Here is a 16,132-nt window from a genome sequence, read left to right on the forward strand (position 1 = left end):
CACCTCTCCACAAGTTCTCAGTTCCATTCAGTTGGCCCTGAAAACTGAGTTTAAAAACTCCGATTGCCTGTGCCAGATGAAGCAACAGAAAGGAATGTCGGGAGAAGACAGGAGACTATCCAGGATTTGTGATCTGGTATCACACATTAGGATTTGTGATCTGGTATCACACATTAGGTAGCGAATGTTTCTTATCTCTGCTCACTTCTGCCATGAAGGTAGGGTGAAAATTTTCTTCTGTAATACGTTTAGACCGAAGGTTACCAGACAAGCCATTAATCTCCTGGGCCACAGATTTCATAATTAACCCTTTCAGTTCTGCCCTAAATGCCTTCCTAATCGGGCTTGGTCACTGTAGATTTCTGGCCATTCATGTGTGTGTTAGTAGTGAGAGACAGACTGGAGAGAGCAGCTCTTGATTGGTTGACATGGAGGTATATTTTCCCCTTTGAAGTGTTAATGTAAATAATGGGCTGCTAATTTTTTTTTCCTAAAAACCTCACTTGACTTGCACAAGAATTATAAAATAGATGCAGAATAGTTTCTCAGCTGTGAGTGAACTGGGATTAGTGCCCTGTTTCTTTCGGTCATCACATCCGTGGGTATTAGCCCATCACTCTGACCTTTCGGACTCTCATAATCCACATGATACTCATCCTTTTGATTAAACAAATGTAATGACCCTGTCACGAATAATTAATCTGCCGCCGTCGGTCGGTTTGCTCTCAGCTTCAGGCTTTTAACTTTACTGTTGAGTTGTCCAGCCCGTGTAACCTTTCAAAGCCTTACTCCCTCTGCCTCTTCCCTCCAAGGTTTACTATCTCATTAGAAATTCCATAGTTCATGAGATTGAGGCTTTTTTCTTTAACAACTAAATGGTTCTCATTTCTTCTGCAGTATGTGTGAGTTTGTGTGTGTATGTGTGTGTATGTATGTATGTATGTATGTATGTATGTATGTGTGTGTTAATCTTTTTGTGTGTGTAAGGGAAGAGATTGATGGTATGAAATGAAAATCATTTCAGATTCACATATTCATTATTTTAGAAGGCATGTGCTATAAAGTAAAAACTTCATTTCACTTAAAGAAACAGTACAGTCTTGTGTATTGTGTCTGTGGCTGTGTTTCTAACTGTGGGTGTTTTTCACAGTGACAATTTATACCAAATGACCTCCCAGCTTGAATGCATGACCTGGAATCAGATGAACCTAGGAGCTACCTTAAAGGGGTAAGGAACTACTTATACCTGTTTAAATCATTTTCAGGGTTCTTATAGCTTCTGAAGGGAGAACAGGCCTAGGCTTAGAAAAGGTCGGGGGAGCTAGCTCACAGTGGCACTCGGAGACTTTCCTCCCTCTCCCAGTGGGAGGGGCATGTTTAACATGAAATTTTCAAAAATGTAAATGGGATGTTTTTGTCTGGATCAAGGGAACGCAGAATATTGGCAACCCTCAGTGTGGCCTTTCTTTGTTGAATGTTTTAGAAATCTTCAAAGACGTTGTGCCCATGAAACTTCATTGAATGTTTATGTTTTCGCTGGTGCTATCCCAGATGTTAAACACTGCACTATCTTGTCAAGAAATGCTTTGCATGTACAAAGTCTGCGATCTGAATTGTATTAGTGCGGCGATGATTTGAACAGTCTGAAGTTAGATGTGACCAATCCTGGTTGCACTGACCAGGAGTCAGTGTTCGATCAAGATATACAAACACTGTAGGGGAATGCTGCTGCCAAACATGTACAGAGCATCTCTTTGCGCCTAAAAACAAAAACAGAAGCGAGGAAGGCGGGTGGGGCTGGTTTTCGGTAGTCAGGGAGCTCACATGTAATTTCTAACAAGGCTGAGGAGATGACAGGTGCCCTTCTAGGCCGCTGCACCTTGGCTTCCTAACAGGCTTCTGGAATCTAGGCACCGGCTCCTGTGTGGAAGATGAAACGATACATCCTAGAGAGTCAAACCACTTCTCAGATTCCCAACCGGTCAGTGGGCGATCTTGGGTTCCAAGCCCAGATCTGATTCCAAAGCTCAGTCTCTGTCCAGCCTTTCTCGGGGTTCCTTTGACCCCCAACCAGTGTGACTGGGGGCCTACTTCAGCGCTCTTGACGTGGTCATTAGCTTTAGAACTTCCTACTGGATTCTGGGCGCCAGGGGCTTGCCCGGTCCGTGCGTCCTCCGTGCTCCATTCCTACTTTTCTTCTCTTCTAGAATGGCTGCTGGGAGCTCCAGCTCAGTGAAATGGACAGAAGGGCAGAGCAAGTGAGTGGACAATGGCTTTGTTGACTGACATGTGGGGCAACGCAGGAGTTAGGCCTGACATGGGGGCTAAGGGCACTCGGTGGGTGTAGGGAAGATCTGTCTACCGTACTACCTCTGCCTTCTTCTTCTTTACTGTATAGACTTATCATGATCCGCATGGAGTTAGTGATATTTTTCTCATCAATATCCGTGCAAAACAGGTTAAAAAAAATCCATGCAGTAGGATGCCCACTCGTTCCCTTGTTTCACAGAGCACTCTGTGGTGTCAAATGTATTATTCGTAGCTCAGTCAGGTCTTTGAGCCTGGGTTTACTTGGCCTTGCGTTTCTCCATAGATTTACATTTTCCGGGGAGAGCCAACTTTTTACCAAGACTCAGGGCAGATTTTGCATGCACTTGTCCCCACTCTTTCTTAAGCTTCTTCGCCAGCCCTAGAGCTGCACTCTGGGGCATTGCTGGAGCTGTGTCTCTTGATTTTGTTTTCTTTGCTTACACACCAGGACCAGCCTTCACCTTCCTTTGTCGATTCTGTTCTCCTCACTGGATCTCCTTCAGCGGAGTCACTTTTTGTCATCTGAGACCTGTCCCTGTCCTTCAAATTTTCTGCTATTGTATCCAAGTATTTCCCCTTTTCTGTGGTACTGAAAACAAAGCAAACAAAACCTCTATAGTTTTGAAATGCTTTTCTCTCTATTTCCATGAACTTTTCTTAATTTGGGGGTTCTACTTTCCACCACTGTACAGAATCTGGTAACTCTCCCAGATGAAACGCCAGAGTGTGATCTTAAAGTAAGCAGTATGTTTTAATTTTAAAATAGTCTTCATGCCAAAATACAAGTTTCATGATTTGTTTGATCCCCAAAATGATGGATAAAGAATGTTGGTATGTATTTGTTTGAGTCTTTCTACAATTGAGACAATTTGATACCTTTTTCTTTAGTCTGTTTTTTATTTTTATTTTATTTTTTGAGATGGGGGGTCTCACTTTGTAACCCTGGCTAGCCTGGAACTCCCTGTGTAGACCAGGTTAGCTAGAAACTTACAGAAATATATCTGCTTTGGCTCCCCAAAATGACACTGTGTCTGGACTAGATTGGGTATCTTAAAGGACTTATCTGTGTAGGATGTATCACTTGGCAGGGGTTGGAAGTTGTATCATCAGGATGAAGCTAAGGGTGATTGGGTTACACACACACACACACACACACACACACACACACACACACATCTATAAGAGAAGAATTTTTACCCATTCATCACTTTCATCTTGGGAAAACAGTTCTAACATAAAAACAGACTTCTTGAATACTGACTTCATTTGGAGTGCTGTGTGAGAAGAAATGGATTTTTCCTCTGCGATGAGAACACTGACAATTGGACTCATAATTTTAAGAAAGAAGTCACTATTCACACATAACTCATAAAAATGTCAGTTTTTAAAATTAAAATAAAATACCATGTACCTCCGATTGAACCCTTTTTTTCTACTCCAGAAGAGAGTACTTTTTAAATTTTTATTAATGAATTAATTAATTTATTTGAGATTCATTTTATTGGCCTGGCATGGTAACACATACCTTTAATCCCAGCACTCAGGAGGCAGAGGCAGGTGGATCTCTGTGAGTTTGAGGCCAGCCTGGTCTACAGAATAAATCCAGGACAGCCAGGACTATGTAGAGAGACCCTGTCTCACCCATCCCTCCTATCCCAAAGAAAATATTTTATTTTATTTTATGGCTGCTTTGCCTGCATATGTGTCTATGCACCATATACTTGTAGTGCCCACAGAGGCCAAAAGACGGACAGCATTCGATTTCCTGGAACTGGTGTCACAGAGGGTTGTGAGTTACCACAGGGGTAGTGGGAATTGAATCCATGCCCCCTGGAAAGTGCCATCTCTACAGCTCCCCATTACCTAGTTTTGAGTTTCCTCATGTCCCTTGTGGTCACATTGCTTTGATCACCTCGAAGGGGAGAGTCCTGTATTTCAGATTCAGTTAGAGAGAAGGCACTTTGTGAAGCCCTTTTCCTTTCTTCTCCCATAGCCAAATAGAAATCATTGTGTGTGTGTGTGTGTGTGTGTGTGAACATGATGTCGTGCATGGGTTTTTGTGTTGACTACTGGGGATTTGAACTCAGGTCCTCGTGCTTGCAAGAGCAAGCACTTTTACCATCTCCTGAAGCAAGAATTTTTTTCTTTTTTCTTTTTTTCAAAGTGGGTTCTTAGGATAAGACACTTCTGAGGAGTCATTGCTGAGCATAAAGACTCCATTTTGAACACTTCTATTTCCTACCAGACCAACGTCTTGTTCTGTCTACTTTGTATTTGTTTGAAAACATGTTCTTTGTGTATTCTTAATGGCTGCTGACTTCCTAAGGCTGCTGACAAACCTCAGCTACCCTGTTGGCCTCTGTTTTGTCTCTTCTGAAGAAAATAGCCCACAAAATGGAGAAACACATCAACCTTGACTGTGGTCCAAGTTATTAGAACGAGGAGGAAGTTACTCTCTTGGGACTGGGTAGGGGGAGTGGGAAATCCAACACAATAGAAACTCAAAAGGAGTGCTGAGCAAAATCAATGTCCCTTTGCTGGTCCAAGAAGTTCACAGACTGTTGGGAACACACGGTATTTGACCCGTGGATGCTGGAAAGGAAAACCCAGAAGACTTCCAAGGAGTGATGTATGGGGAAACAACACTGTGTGTTTTGGTGGGGCCAAAGCTGTCAAAGCTGGAGAAAATCCCCACTAGACATGGTCTCATCTCTGAGAACCTCTGCCAAAAGAGATAGCTGAGGCTCTGGCTGGGAGCTCCGGCACAGCCCCGCACCTTCCCTCTGCGCCTGCGCACACAGTACCTGTCCCAGAGATTTACTTCTTGAAAACAGACAACCAGCTCTTAAGTAGCTCCTGGCACTTCAGATGCCAAAGCAAAGGTTGGGAGACATGATTCCAGGAATACGAGCAGCTCCGTGAATAGAACATTCCTGAGCTTGCTCTTTTACCCCGTGCCCCAAGCTGTTCATTTCCCTCTTCCAAATGGCTCAAGTTATGCTCCTGAAAGCAATCCCCTCCCTTTGGGCTTGCTGGGATGGAATGCCTATCTCATACATCCTAAATAGGTTCTCTGCCACACTTCTTTGCTTTTGCCTTGCCTTGGACCTGGCAGAAGTCTGATAGATCTTCTATTTGTAGAATGGACTCCTGCGTTTGCTGGAGACAGAGACTTCAGGGTAGTGTCCTTGTCCCTCTAGCTACGGGAGGACAGGAAGACTTTTGCTGCTTTCATGGTTTTACACTCTCCCCTCCCTTTCCCTTTGAGCATGTATCGAGTTAGTGCATTTATTATTTTTTTTTAATATTTTTAAGTAGTTGTGAAAATCAGAGCATTCAAAGAATGCAGTGATGTGGGAAGGCAACCATCCCCACCCCACCCCCACGAGTGGCCCAGCGGAGTCTTATTAACATTGTGCTGCGCACTCCTTTACACGTCCTATGCATACACTTACCCCAGTGCCATTTTTCTCTGAAGAAATGATTGACTCCACCTACTGAGTCCGGTAAACACATATTGACAGGCCATCATCAAATTAGAGTTTCAGACTTCATGAGAGTGTTCATTATTGGAATACAGTCCCTTAAAATTATCTTAAACTTATTTCTAATTTAAAAATAATTTTTGAGCAATGTAAGGTTTTGTTTTTGTTATTGCCTCAAAAGTATGTTTATGACTGTTCGGTTTTAAGGTCAGAATTATATTTTGTCTCATAAATGCGAAAGGGAAATGACAGGTTTGTTGAGATCAGACAGGAAAGATGGTAAAAGGAAACTGGTACCAAGGGGCCAACTAGAAAAGGAGGATGATGGTGGCTTCCACACTTGGAGATGAAGTGAGGTTAGCAAGGGCTCTGGTGGGCGTGGTGGGAGAATGAACTATGTGTTCTCAGAAGAGAGGGTACAGCACACAAGGGAAGGATCTTATGACTCAAGGAGTATTTCAGACCTGGCTCCTCCTGCCCTTCTGAGACCACCCCCTGCCACTATTATCCTTCCCTTTGTCATCTGTCCAAGGCGAGATAATAATCTCCAGCTAGGAAAATGAAATGCCGACTTAGAACGTACACTATTAAAGACTCATCCAAACGTTTCTCAGAAATAAGGGGCTACTGCATTTTTTAGTAGGTGTTTCTCTACTGAAAACAAACACACTCGTTTGTCTTAGCTTCCTTCCCAATTCCTCACTTTTGAAACAAGGCACAGATGGAATGCCCCATAAAGCAAAGATGCTCACTTTATCTGAGACAAAATCAGTCCCCCCCCACCTTGATTAGAAAATAACACAAATTTCTCATTAAAAGTATTTCAGGCAGTGCTAGAACATCACATGGAAATCACCTGTCATCTCATGGCATAGATAATTTTTAAAAAGCAACATTTGTTGTGTGTGTATCTGCAGAAAGAAAATGCTGGAGACACATTTCTATTCACAGCAGTTATTCATGGATGGTTTAGAGAGAATGGAGGCGAGAAGACTGATAGATGGGCTTAAGAGATTCTGAGGAGCTAGGGTGTAGTTCAAGGGTAGTGTGCTTGCCTAGTGTGCCCAAGGGCTAATGGGAGGAGATGAGTGGAGATAGCCCATAAAGACTTCTTCAGGCAGGGCTACAGAACAGGGGTGTACATCCAAAGACAAGGGCTCTGGCTGACTGGGGAAGCCAGTCAGGAGAGGGTGGTTTTCTTTTCTTTCTTTCTTTTTTCTTTTTTGGACCTTTAGGTAACAGGAAGGGATGATGGAGTAATGTAGGTGAGGCAGGGAGAGGCCCCCTAGGCTCTGCTCACAGGTTATCTAGTAATGGTATTGCTTTGTCGGTACTCTTTGTTTATACGCGGTCTCTTTCTTGTCACATGCACTGTAGGTATTTTCTCTTTTGTAGTTTAACTCTCATCAATGGCTAGCTTCTTTCCATTAAAAGATTTTTATTAGTCAGGTATTGGTGGTGTTCGCCTTTAATCCCAGCACTAGGAAGGCAGAGGCAGGTGGATCTCTGGATTCAAAGCCAGCCTGGTCTACAGAGTAAGTTTCAGGACAGCCAGGCTACACAGAGAAACTTTGTCTTGGGGGCGGGGGCGGGGCTTTTTATAATATCTTTGAGACTATGATTCACTTGAATTATTACGTGGGGTTTCCTTTGTTTCTTTGCCTTGAGGTTTTTTCTTTTTATGGTAAGCTTGTTTTTCTGTCCTGGAGATGGACTCCAGGCCTTCCTGCTTGACAGTGCTATTCAAGGTCATTCTGCCTGCATGTATGCCTGCATCCCAGAAGGGGGCACCAGCTCTCATTTTTGATGGTTATGAGTCACAATGTGGTTGCTGGGAATTGAACTCAGAACCTACTGGAAGAGCAGCCAGTGTTCTTAACCTGTGATCCATCTTTCCGGCCCATCAAGGTCATTTTGAAGGGTGGTTTGGAAGAGATTTAAAAAAAAATTTTTTTTAAAGATTTATTTATTTATTATATGTAAGTACACTGTAGCTATCTTCAGACACACCAGAAGAGGGCATCCGATCTCATTACAGATGGTTGTGAGCCACCATGTGGTTGCTGGGATTTGAACTCAGGACCTCCAGAAGAGCAGTCAGTGTTCTTAACTGCTGAGCCATCTCTCCCATGTGCCTCTATTGCAACTGGAAATTCAGGAGTCTCCAGAACCCCGTGCTGATCCAGAACCTGAGCTTTGAGAACCATTGGTTCTTTCCTAGAAGCTTTCATATGGTTGGAATAGCTTTTCTCAGATGCAAGAGTGCATGGCATCACCTATCATTTAGGTTTAGGGCACTGCTCTTCTGGTAGAGCCAGTAGACGCGTCTGGCTATAGAGCCAAACCATCAAGAATACAGAAGAACCCAGCAAGTTGGATGAACCAAGGATTCTGGTAAGTTAGCACCTCACTGCCAGTGATGTATGAGGAGAGTCCAGAGTTTTCCTGTGTGGTCTGATGAGGTGGTCCATGAGACTATGAGTTCCTGAGTCTGTGTGTTCATGCAGAAAGGAGAGTTTCTAAAAGTCCTCAAGCTGTCCTGCTAAGCATCCAGGGCCGGTGGACACTGGGTAATAGAGCATCTGCTCTGGGTGAGATCAGCTGGGAGGAGCTGGAGGAGCATTGCATGTGGTGAGGGTTTTGATGGCTCTTAAGGCTGATTGATACAGTGGGAGGACTGGCTACGAACCACTGAGTCCCTTATTAAACGTCCCGAAGGGGAATATAGTCAAGGTTTAGTGAGAACCATGTGGATGGAACAAACAGGGTCCACACTCCAGTTACCTATTGACTATTAAATAATGCCCTTTGCATAGGTAGGATCCAAAGGAGAATTCAGTAGGTTATTTTATTGTATTCTTTAAATGCTGATTTTTATTATTCTTTAATTATGTGTACATGTGCATATTAGCGCAGGTGCCTGCAGAGTCTAGAAGAAGGTGTTGAGTCCCCCACAGCTGGAGTTATAGGCAGTCATTAACTGATTGACATGGACCAGGTAACAACTTGTTATCTTAACCACTGAACCATTTCTCCATCCCCAGGTTCGATATACTTTAAAAGGCTTGTGAGGATTCCTGGATTTGGGCAGCCATTAGAATACTGTCTTTCAACTGTCTGTATTGGCTGCCTTCTCAGGCAGGCGGGCTCTCCCCACTGTGGCAAAGCCAGTTTTGGATTCTGGCTCCTATAGCTTCCTAAGGAGGGCAGCTTTCTATCGGTTCTTTAACAAAAAGACTCAGGAAAGGGATTGGTCTTGTGACTGGGCATGCAGTGGTCTGGTTGGTGAGATCTCAGCCGGCCATGTATTCTCTCTCAGAGAATGTGGTTAGAAGTGGAGGTTCCTGGAAGGGAACAGAAGACTGTTATCCAAGGGTAGGGCGGGGCAGGGAAGGGATATCTGTGGGCAGCAAACCAAGAGGTATTCAATGAAGAGGTTCTAGAGGCCGGAGTTGGGGGTGGTGGAGTGAGTGTACTTGGTCTCCATGGGATGTGTAAGCCAGGATGGAGTAGGAGTGGGGGATGGGCGGCAGAGTATGCTTTCTCAGTCTCATAGGAAGAGGACTATTATAAAGTTATTATTAAATTAAGTATATTGGGCTGGAGAGTTGGCTCAGGAGTTAAGAGCACTGCTTGCTTTTTGCAGAGGATCCAGTTCAGGTTCCAGCACCCACCTGGTGACTCACAATTGTCAGTAACTCCAGTTCCAGGGGATTCAACACCCTATTTGGCCTCCTAGCCATACCAGACACCAGGCACACATGCAGCCAAAACACTTATACACAGTAAATAAACAAAACCACTCAAAGCTGGCAATGGTGGCGCACGTGTTTAATTCCAGCAGTTGGGAGGCAGAGGCGGGTAGATCTCTGAGTTTGATGCCAGCCTGGTCTATAGAACAAGTTCCAGGACATCCAGGGCTGCACAGAAAAAAAATCTTTCTCAAAAAATATAATGTATTCAAGCCTACACAAAGAGTCACAGGCAGCTGAGGAAAGCCAGGAGCGGGGGAAATTGTCTTCTCCAGAGAGGAGCACACCGACTGGTTATGCAATCCCCAATGGCTAGCACTGAAAATCTACATACAAGTTGTATAATACAGACTGAAGAGAGAGTGTAACTCATTTAGTAATATATATGAATATAATTAGACATATGTATATGTAACAACAATGAATGAAAATAGAGGCCATTAATTTGAAAGAGAGCAAGGAGGAGTCTATGGGGGATGGGGTTGGAGGGAGGAAAGGGAAGAGGGAAATAATGAAATTATATTATAACTAGAAAAATATTAAATGGGAGGCTAGAGATAGCTCAATAGTTGAGGGCACTCACTGCTCTCTCAGAGGCTGTGGGTTTGGGTCTCAGCATCCACATGGTGGACCGAAACTATTCACACCTCCAGCTCCATGGGATCTGATTCCTTCTTCAGAACCAGGTACACATGTAGTCCGTGTTCACGTGTGACAGCTCAGTAGGTAAAGGTGCTTGCTGCCAAGGCCAAGGACCCAACTTCAGTCCCTAGGACTCGATGGTGGAGAGAGAGAACCAGTGTCCACAAGGTTTCCTCTGACCTCCATACATGGGCCTTGCCACTCTCATGTGTATGCACACACATAAACAAACAAACAAACAAACTAATTAATTAATTAATACACACACACACACACACACACACATGCAGTCTGCTGAGATCACTTTGCTTTGCTCACATGATCACATGTATTTACAGCTGAATCATCTGTCAGGGGCTTATTTCTGGAGAGGACTGATTCTCCCCTTCTCAGCAACCATTAAGAACTTGTAGCTTTTTCATCTCAGGGTGAGACCATGTGACATGTCTCCCATCCACATTGGTGTGTCAGTGGGTGTCATTTTGGGGCCCTGTCTACGAGATCATATTGTTGAGACTTCATGTGTGAAGCTTCCCTGTCACAATAAAAGACAGTGCCTTGCAGCAGAAGTCTTGGTCCTCTGGCTCTTACAGTCTCTCTCCCCCTTCTCTGGACAGGCTCCTTGAGCTTTGGGCATAGGGATTGTGTTGTAGATGTATCATTTGGGGTTGGGTTATACTACCGGTGGGTCGAGCACATTAAACATCACCAGAAAAACTGAATTGAATTTCACAAAGAGGTGAGTGTGGTTATATAATTTTGCTCTTAACACCTATGCATAACTGTGCTCTCAGGTGACCACAGTCAGACAGAATGAAGTAATACATTGATCCGTATACTTCTATGACAGGTTGTCAATAGCTATGAATGTGGATAATCAGGGAGTCCTTCATTTCCCCACTCAGATCTTGTCTGCATTTGTAAAAGTGTGTTTTGACATTCCTATGGCTACAGGAAGCTGGATTTTAATTCGGTGATGCTCTACTCTTAAGCATTCTGTGGCAACTACCAGGACTACCAGGGCTGATTCCTGGGCCTTTTGGCCTGAGGTGTTCTGGGGCTGATCAGTTTGAGCTGGCTGTGGTTTATCCTGCTTTAGGGTGAGCATTCCTTAGGAGGCTTGTGCTGTTTGACTCTGTTGAGTGTTCTCTCTTGAAGCCTTTGTCTCTGTTGCTATGGGAGATAGCAGGCCAGGTGCTTGGTAGCTGTCTGGCAGGTTGCTGCCTTTGTCAGACTTGCAACCTCAGACCTTGAAGCCCTGCACTTCTACAGTCAGATAATTACATCTTGAGGCTTGGCTAGCTGTGGGCTTCTTTATCTTCAAGCTAGGAGATTTTGGTAAGTGAGGCAGAGCTTAGTCTCAGATAACCTTCGAGGAAGCTCTTAGTTTCTTAACGTGGCTCCTTTACTTTCTTCCCCTCTAGATTACGTGTTAGACAAGGGGGTGACGGGCCTTAGGGCTTGCAGCGAAGTTTATTGTCAACACTAAAAGAAGACAGGCACTTATTTGCATGTCTCCTGTTAAGCCCTGGGCATTGAGGATGGAGGGTGCAGAGAGCATTCTGGGTAAATTCCATGGTCTGATACATAAGAGTTAGAGGTTGTCTGCATGTCTCCTGGATGAGCTCTGTAGAGGTGAGAAGGCAAAGGTGATGATGGTGTGTGAGTGTAGGGTCTTGCACACCTGGTCAATAACTAGAGGCTGGGGGGCGGGAGGGGGGGAGAAAAATCACAGGCCAAGATCCTTGCTTTTATACTTGTATTAAATGCTAATTGCCTTCAAAAAGCTCATTTTTTCCTTCCTTCCTTCCTTCCTTCCTTTCTTTCTTTCTTTCTTTCTTTCTTTCTTTCTTTCTTTCTTTCTTTCTTTCTTTCTTCTTCTTTTTTTTTAACTTCTTCTGTTGATAAGGGATTTCAGGGAAGCTCTGGTTTTCTTCATCTGGAAAACCTCAATTCCTTTTTATTAATCTTCTTGTGCCTGTGGAATATCAGAATTAATCATTGCTTAAGAAGCTTCTCTTTGAATGTTTTGTGTCTTTCCTGAGCCAGACCACAATGTACACATTTTTAGAAAGAAGGGGGTTTATAGTTTGTGTTCTATGAAGGACACTTTCCTCTTTCTGTAAGCTTTCTAAGGATGTGCATTGATGCATTTTTTTAAAAGCTGTGTAGGAAAAGCAGGTTGTCTCAGGACACATTTTATGCCTGTGAAAGCTGCCATACAGTTTACACTGCTGCGGGGGAACGGAGACAGGAGGTGTGTGCTGGGCTGGCAACCTGACCACTTCTATATGGTTCCATGGAAAGAAAAGAGGTTTTGATGAGAATTGTACAGTTTGGACTGATCAGTCATCTGTAAGTGGGCATTTCTATCAATTAGCATTGCTCTCTCTCTCTCTCTCTCTCTCTCTCTCTCTCTCTCTGCATGTATGTGTGTGTGTGTGTGTGTGTGTGTGTGTGTGTGTGTGTGTGTGTATCCAATGTCATGCATCCTCAATCACTACCCACTTACCTTTTAAGAGCTTCTCTCTCACTGAACCTGGAACTCCCTGATTCAGCTAGGCTGGTTGGCCACAGAGTCCCAGGGATGCTCCTGTCTCTGCTTTCTTAAGGACTGGGATTACAGCTGGATTTACATTTTTTACTTTATTTTTTACATCGGTGTTGGGGATCTAAACTTAGTTCTTCGTGCTTCTGGAGCAAGCAATTTTCTGTCTAATCCATCTCTCTTCTCCCAGTATAGGGCTTATTTTTATACCCAGCTAAATACAGTCTCACAGTATAAGTCACAGTGTGCTGTACTCAACTTATTACACCCATTCCCTTCTCCTCTCTTCGTCTACCCCTGGCTATACTGGTAAAACAACAAAACGTCTAACTTGAGTCAGACCCTGGAGGAAAGAGCTGGAGGTCATTCAAGTGTGATGATGATAGAAGATTAAATTGTACCACAAAATTGTCCTGCTTATTGTAAAGGGAGAAAAAAATGTACTGGGCTGGACTCAGACCTCAGCTCTGCCATTGGCCCCTTCTCTGACATTGGACATATAACTCAACTTCTTCTTAAAACCCAAAATACTTTGTAATGAAATGACATTGGTAACTATGGAAGCAACAGTGAACATTTATTTAATGTCTATCCTGTTCCAAGTGTTGCACAATGCTTCCCTGACCTAGTTTGGGCTTCTAGAAGGCATATAGTGCTGATGTTGTTATTTTTACTTTACATGGAACAGGAGCCACAGAGGCGAAGCATTGGACTAAGGTGATAGGTGTATCTTTAATGGTTTCTAGATATAGGTTGTATTTAAGATAAAAAAAAATACAAGTTTTATTGATCTCTATCACCAGAATCATAACTAAAACATGGAGTAAATAATTTTTATGGGTGTCTATGAGTTACAATCATAGACCTCCTGAATATTGTTGGGATATGGTTACTTGACGATATTTAACTTTTGCTCCCTACATAGTTCACCTCTTTAATCTTCAAGCAGGAGTTCAAAATAGGTTGTTAGCTTCATCCTGCAAATGATGAGTCTTGGATACAGAAACAATGAGATGACTCACTAGCCACATGGAGAAAAATTAGTGGTTAATGTAGGCCTAGGACTCAGACTTTTGGATTCAAGAACAGTGTGTCCTCAGAGTAATCTGGAGATGTAGAATCCAGATGAATTTAGCTTTTTCAACTGCATCTGCAAGAACAGGAACACACCGATTCCTTTGGTATGATAGGCTGAATACCTAGCGATACCCAGATCCTAATTTCTGAAGCCATGCATGTATGTGTTCACGGTAACAGGCAAAAACGATTCAGCTAGGGTCTTGAGGTGGTGATAGTGGGATGGTCCAGGATTATCTGGAGTTGGGAGAGGGGCAAGCACAGTGTCCTTAGAAGAGGGAGGCTGTGGGAAACTAGACTACAGGAAAGTAACAGGAGGTACAAAGCAGGTAGGGTGTGAAAAAAGGAGGGATCAGGACATGTGGGCAAGTACCAGAACTGAAAAAGACAAGGGGGAGAAACTTCCCTTGGAGTCACTGGAAGAAAGGTGTCCACCCAGTCCCTTAGGGCTTAGGTTGATTTTGAACCTCCTTTCTTCCAGACAGGGTTTCACTCTCTGTCCCAGGCTGGCTTTGTACTCACCATGTAGCCCAGGTTGGCCTGGAAGTTGCAGCAACCCTCCTGCTTTACCCTCTCAAATGATGGGGTTCTGTGGCCTGGAGTTGTGAGAGGATAAATTTGCTTTGATTTAAACCACCCCAACTTGTGCTTCTTTATTATATACAGCAGTCCTGAGAAACTAATGTTCTTGAACTAGTGGTATGGCAGGCATGGCTTTCTGTCTGTAATGTCAATGTTTAATCCCATTGTTTAATGGGCTAGTGAAGCTCAGAAGCTAAAATCTGACACCAACAGCTGAAAACTAGATTCTACTCTAACAGCAATGGTCATTCCTGCGGTGTACATATATTATCCCTGGGGGCTGGAGAGATGGCTTGGTAGGTAAGAGCACTTGTTGTTCTTGCAGAGGACTTGGGTTTGGTTCTCAACACCTACACATTGCTCACAGACACTTGCAACTCCAGTTCCAGGGGACCTGTCCCCTGTTCTTACCTCCATGGGCACCAGGCATGCATATGGTACATATATATTCATTCAGCCAAACACTTATACACACAGACAAAAGTATAGCATTCTTTCAAGTTTTCATGGCCTGGGAGAGGCAGGTACCCAGTTTTCGAAGGATTAGGCATGTCTTTACCTGTAATTGGCGTGCAAAGAGAACATAGCAGAACCAAGATGGAGAATTCTTGGTTGATAGTTTATGCTTCACTGATTGGCCTTGGAAGCAGGGGATGCAAATCGGTAGCTATGCATCTCAGAAGAAGGTTTTAAAAAAGATGTTATTTGCATGGATGCGAAAATCAGGGGATTTTGGAGAAGTTCCTCAAGAGTGGGAGCCGATGCCAGCACTAAGTTCACAAGACAGTGATGGGCCGACAGAGATGTGATACACAGGCCACGTGGCCAGGCCACTTTCAGTTGAGATGCTACTAGTTCCTCAGAGTCTTCATCATTTACTTCGTTTGAGTTCGTGGCTCTGCTTTAAGGAAAAAAAAAAAAAAAAGCAAGCCCACATTTTGTCATCAAACAATTGTCCACTTGTCTGATCCTCTCTGAAATTGGTGGAGAATGAGATAGGTGGTGGAGGAATTGAGAACTCCAAGTAAGAAAGAAAGCCACTGCATTCTGGAAACCCTTGAGCAGTAAGGGACTGTTACGAAGCTGGGTCTTTCAGGGAATGTGGGGAAGAAAACAGATCAGATGAGTAAGAACGAAATTTGCTCAGTCAGAGACAAAGCACAAGCCCACGTCTGTTCCTTTGGTGGTAGGATTACTGTTCTGAGCAGAGAAGGTAACTACCATGGTGAGTCTGTATTGCAACGAGATATTTTAATAGTTCTTTTAGAAGTTCTGTGGGCATGATAGAGAGGGGCTAAATGCCTCCTAGGTGGTCGATCATTGGCTGGACAGTAGTACCAAAGATAGCCTAAAGTGTCTTTGTCAACCTAGTGTGTGATTTCTAGAACAGAACGAGTTCTTTCAGGCTGGGGAAAGTAATCACATTACCTTAGTTTCCTCTTTCACACCCTCACCTGTCTTTACCAAGGACACTGCCCCTTTCCACCTGGATGCGTAGCTGCCAATCATGTAGCCTTCTAATGATGCTAGCCATAGAGTCATCTAACCCTTTCCCTCTGGCATTCAGTTGAATCAAGATCTTATTCTTAAGAGGAAGATTAAGAGATAGCAAAATAGGACCACAGTCTTATGAAGCAACAATTTCCTAGCTTAAGAAAGGCCAGGCTTACTTATGCTGATTTCATATACTTGGCTATGTGCACATCTTACTTTCCTTTATTTCCCCTGTTATCTGG

The 16,132-nt window shown here is 43.6% G+C and overlaps 1 protein-coding gene across 1 annotated transcript in view; it reads left to right on the forward strand.

Moving 5' to 3' along the window:
• Positions 1 to 16,132, forward strand: part of Wt1 (Wilms tumor 1 homolog) — a 47,086-nt gene that overhangs the window by 15,406 nt on the left and 15,548 nt on the right. Inside the window, exons 4-5 of the mRNA NM_144783.2 lie at positions 1,151 to 1,228; positions 2,208 to 2,258. Of these exons, the coding sequence (NP_659032.3) occupies positions 1,151 to 1,228; positions 2,208 to 2,258 (129 nt within the window). The remainder of the gene's footprint in view (positions 1 to 1,150; positions 1,229 to 2,207; positions 2,259 to 16,132) is intronic.

This window comes from Mus musculus, chromosome 2 (genome assembly GCF_000001635.26).
Source record: "Mus musculus strain C57BL/6J chromosome 2, GRCm38.p6 C57BL/6J".
NCBI lineage: Eukaryota > Metazoa > Chordata > Mammalia > Rodentia > Muridae > Mus > Mus musculus.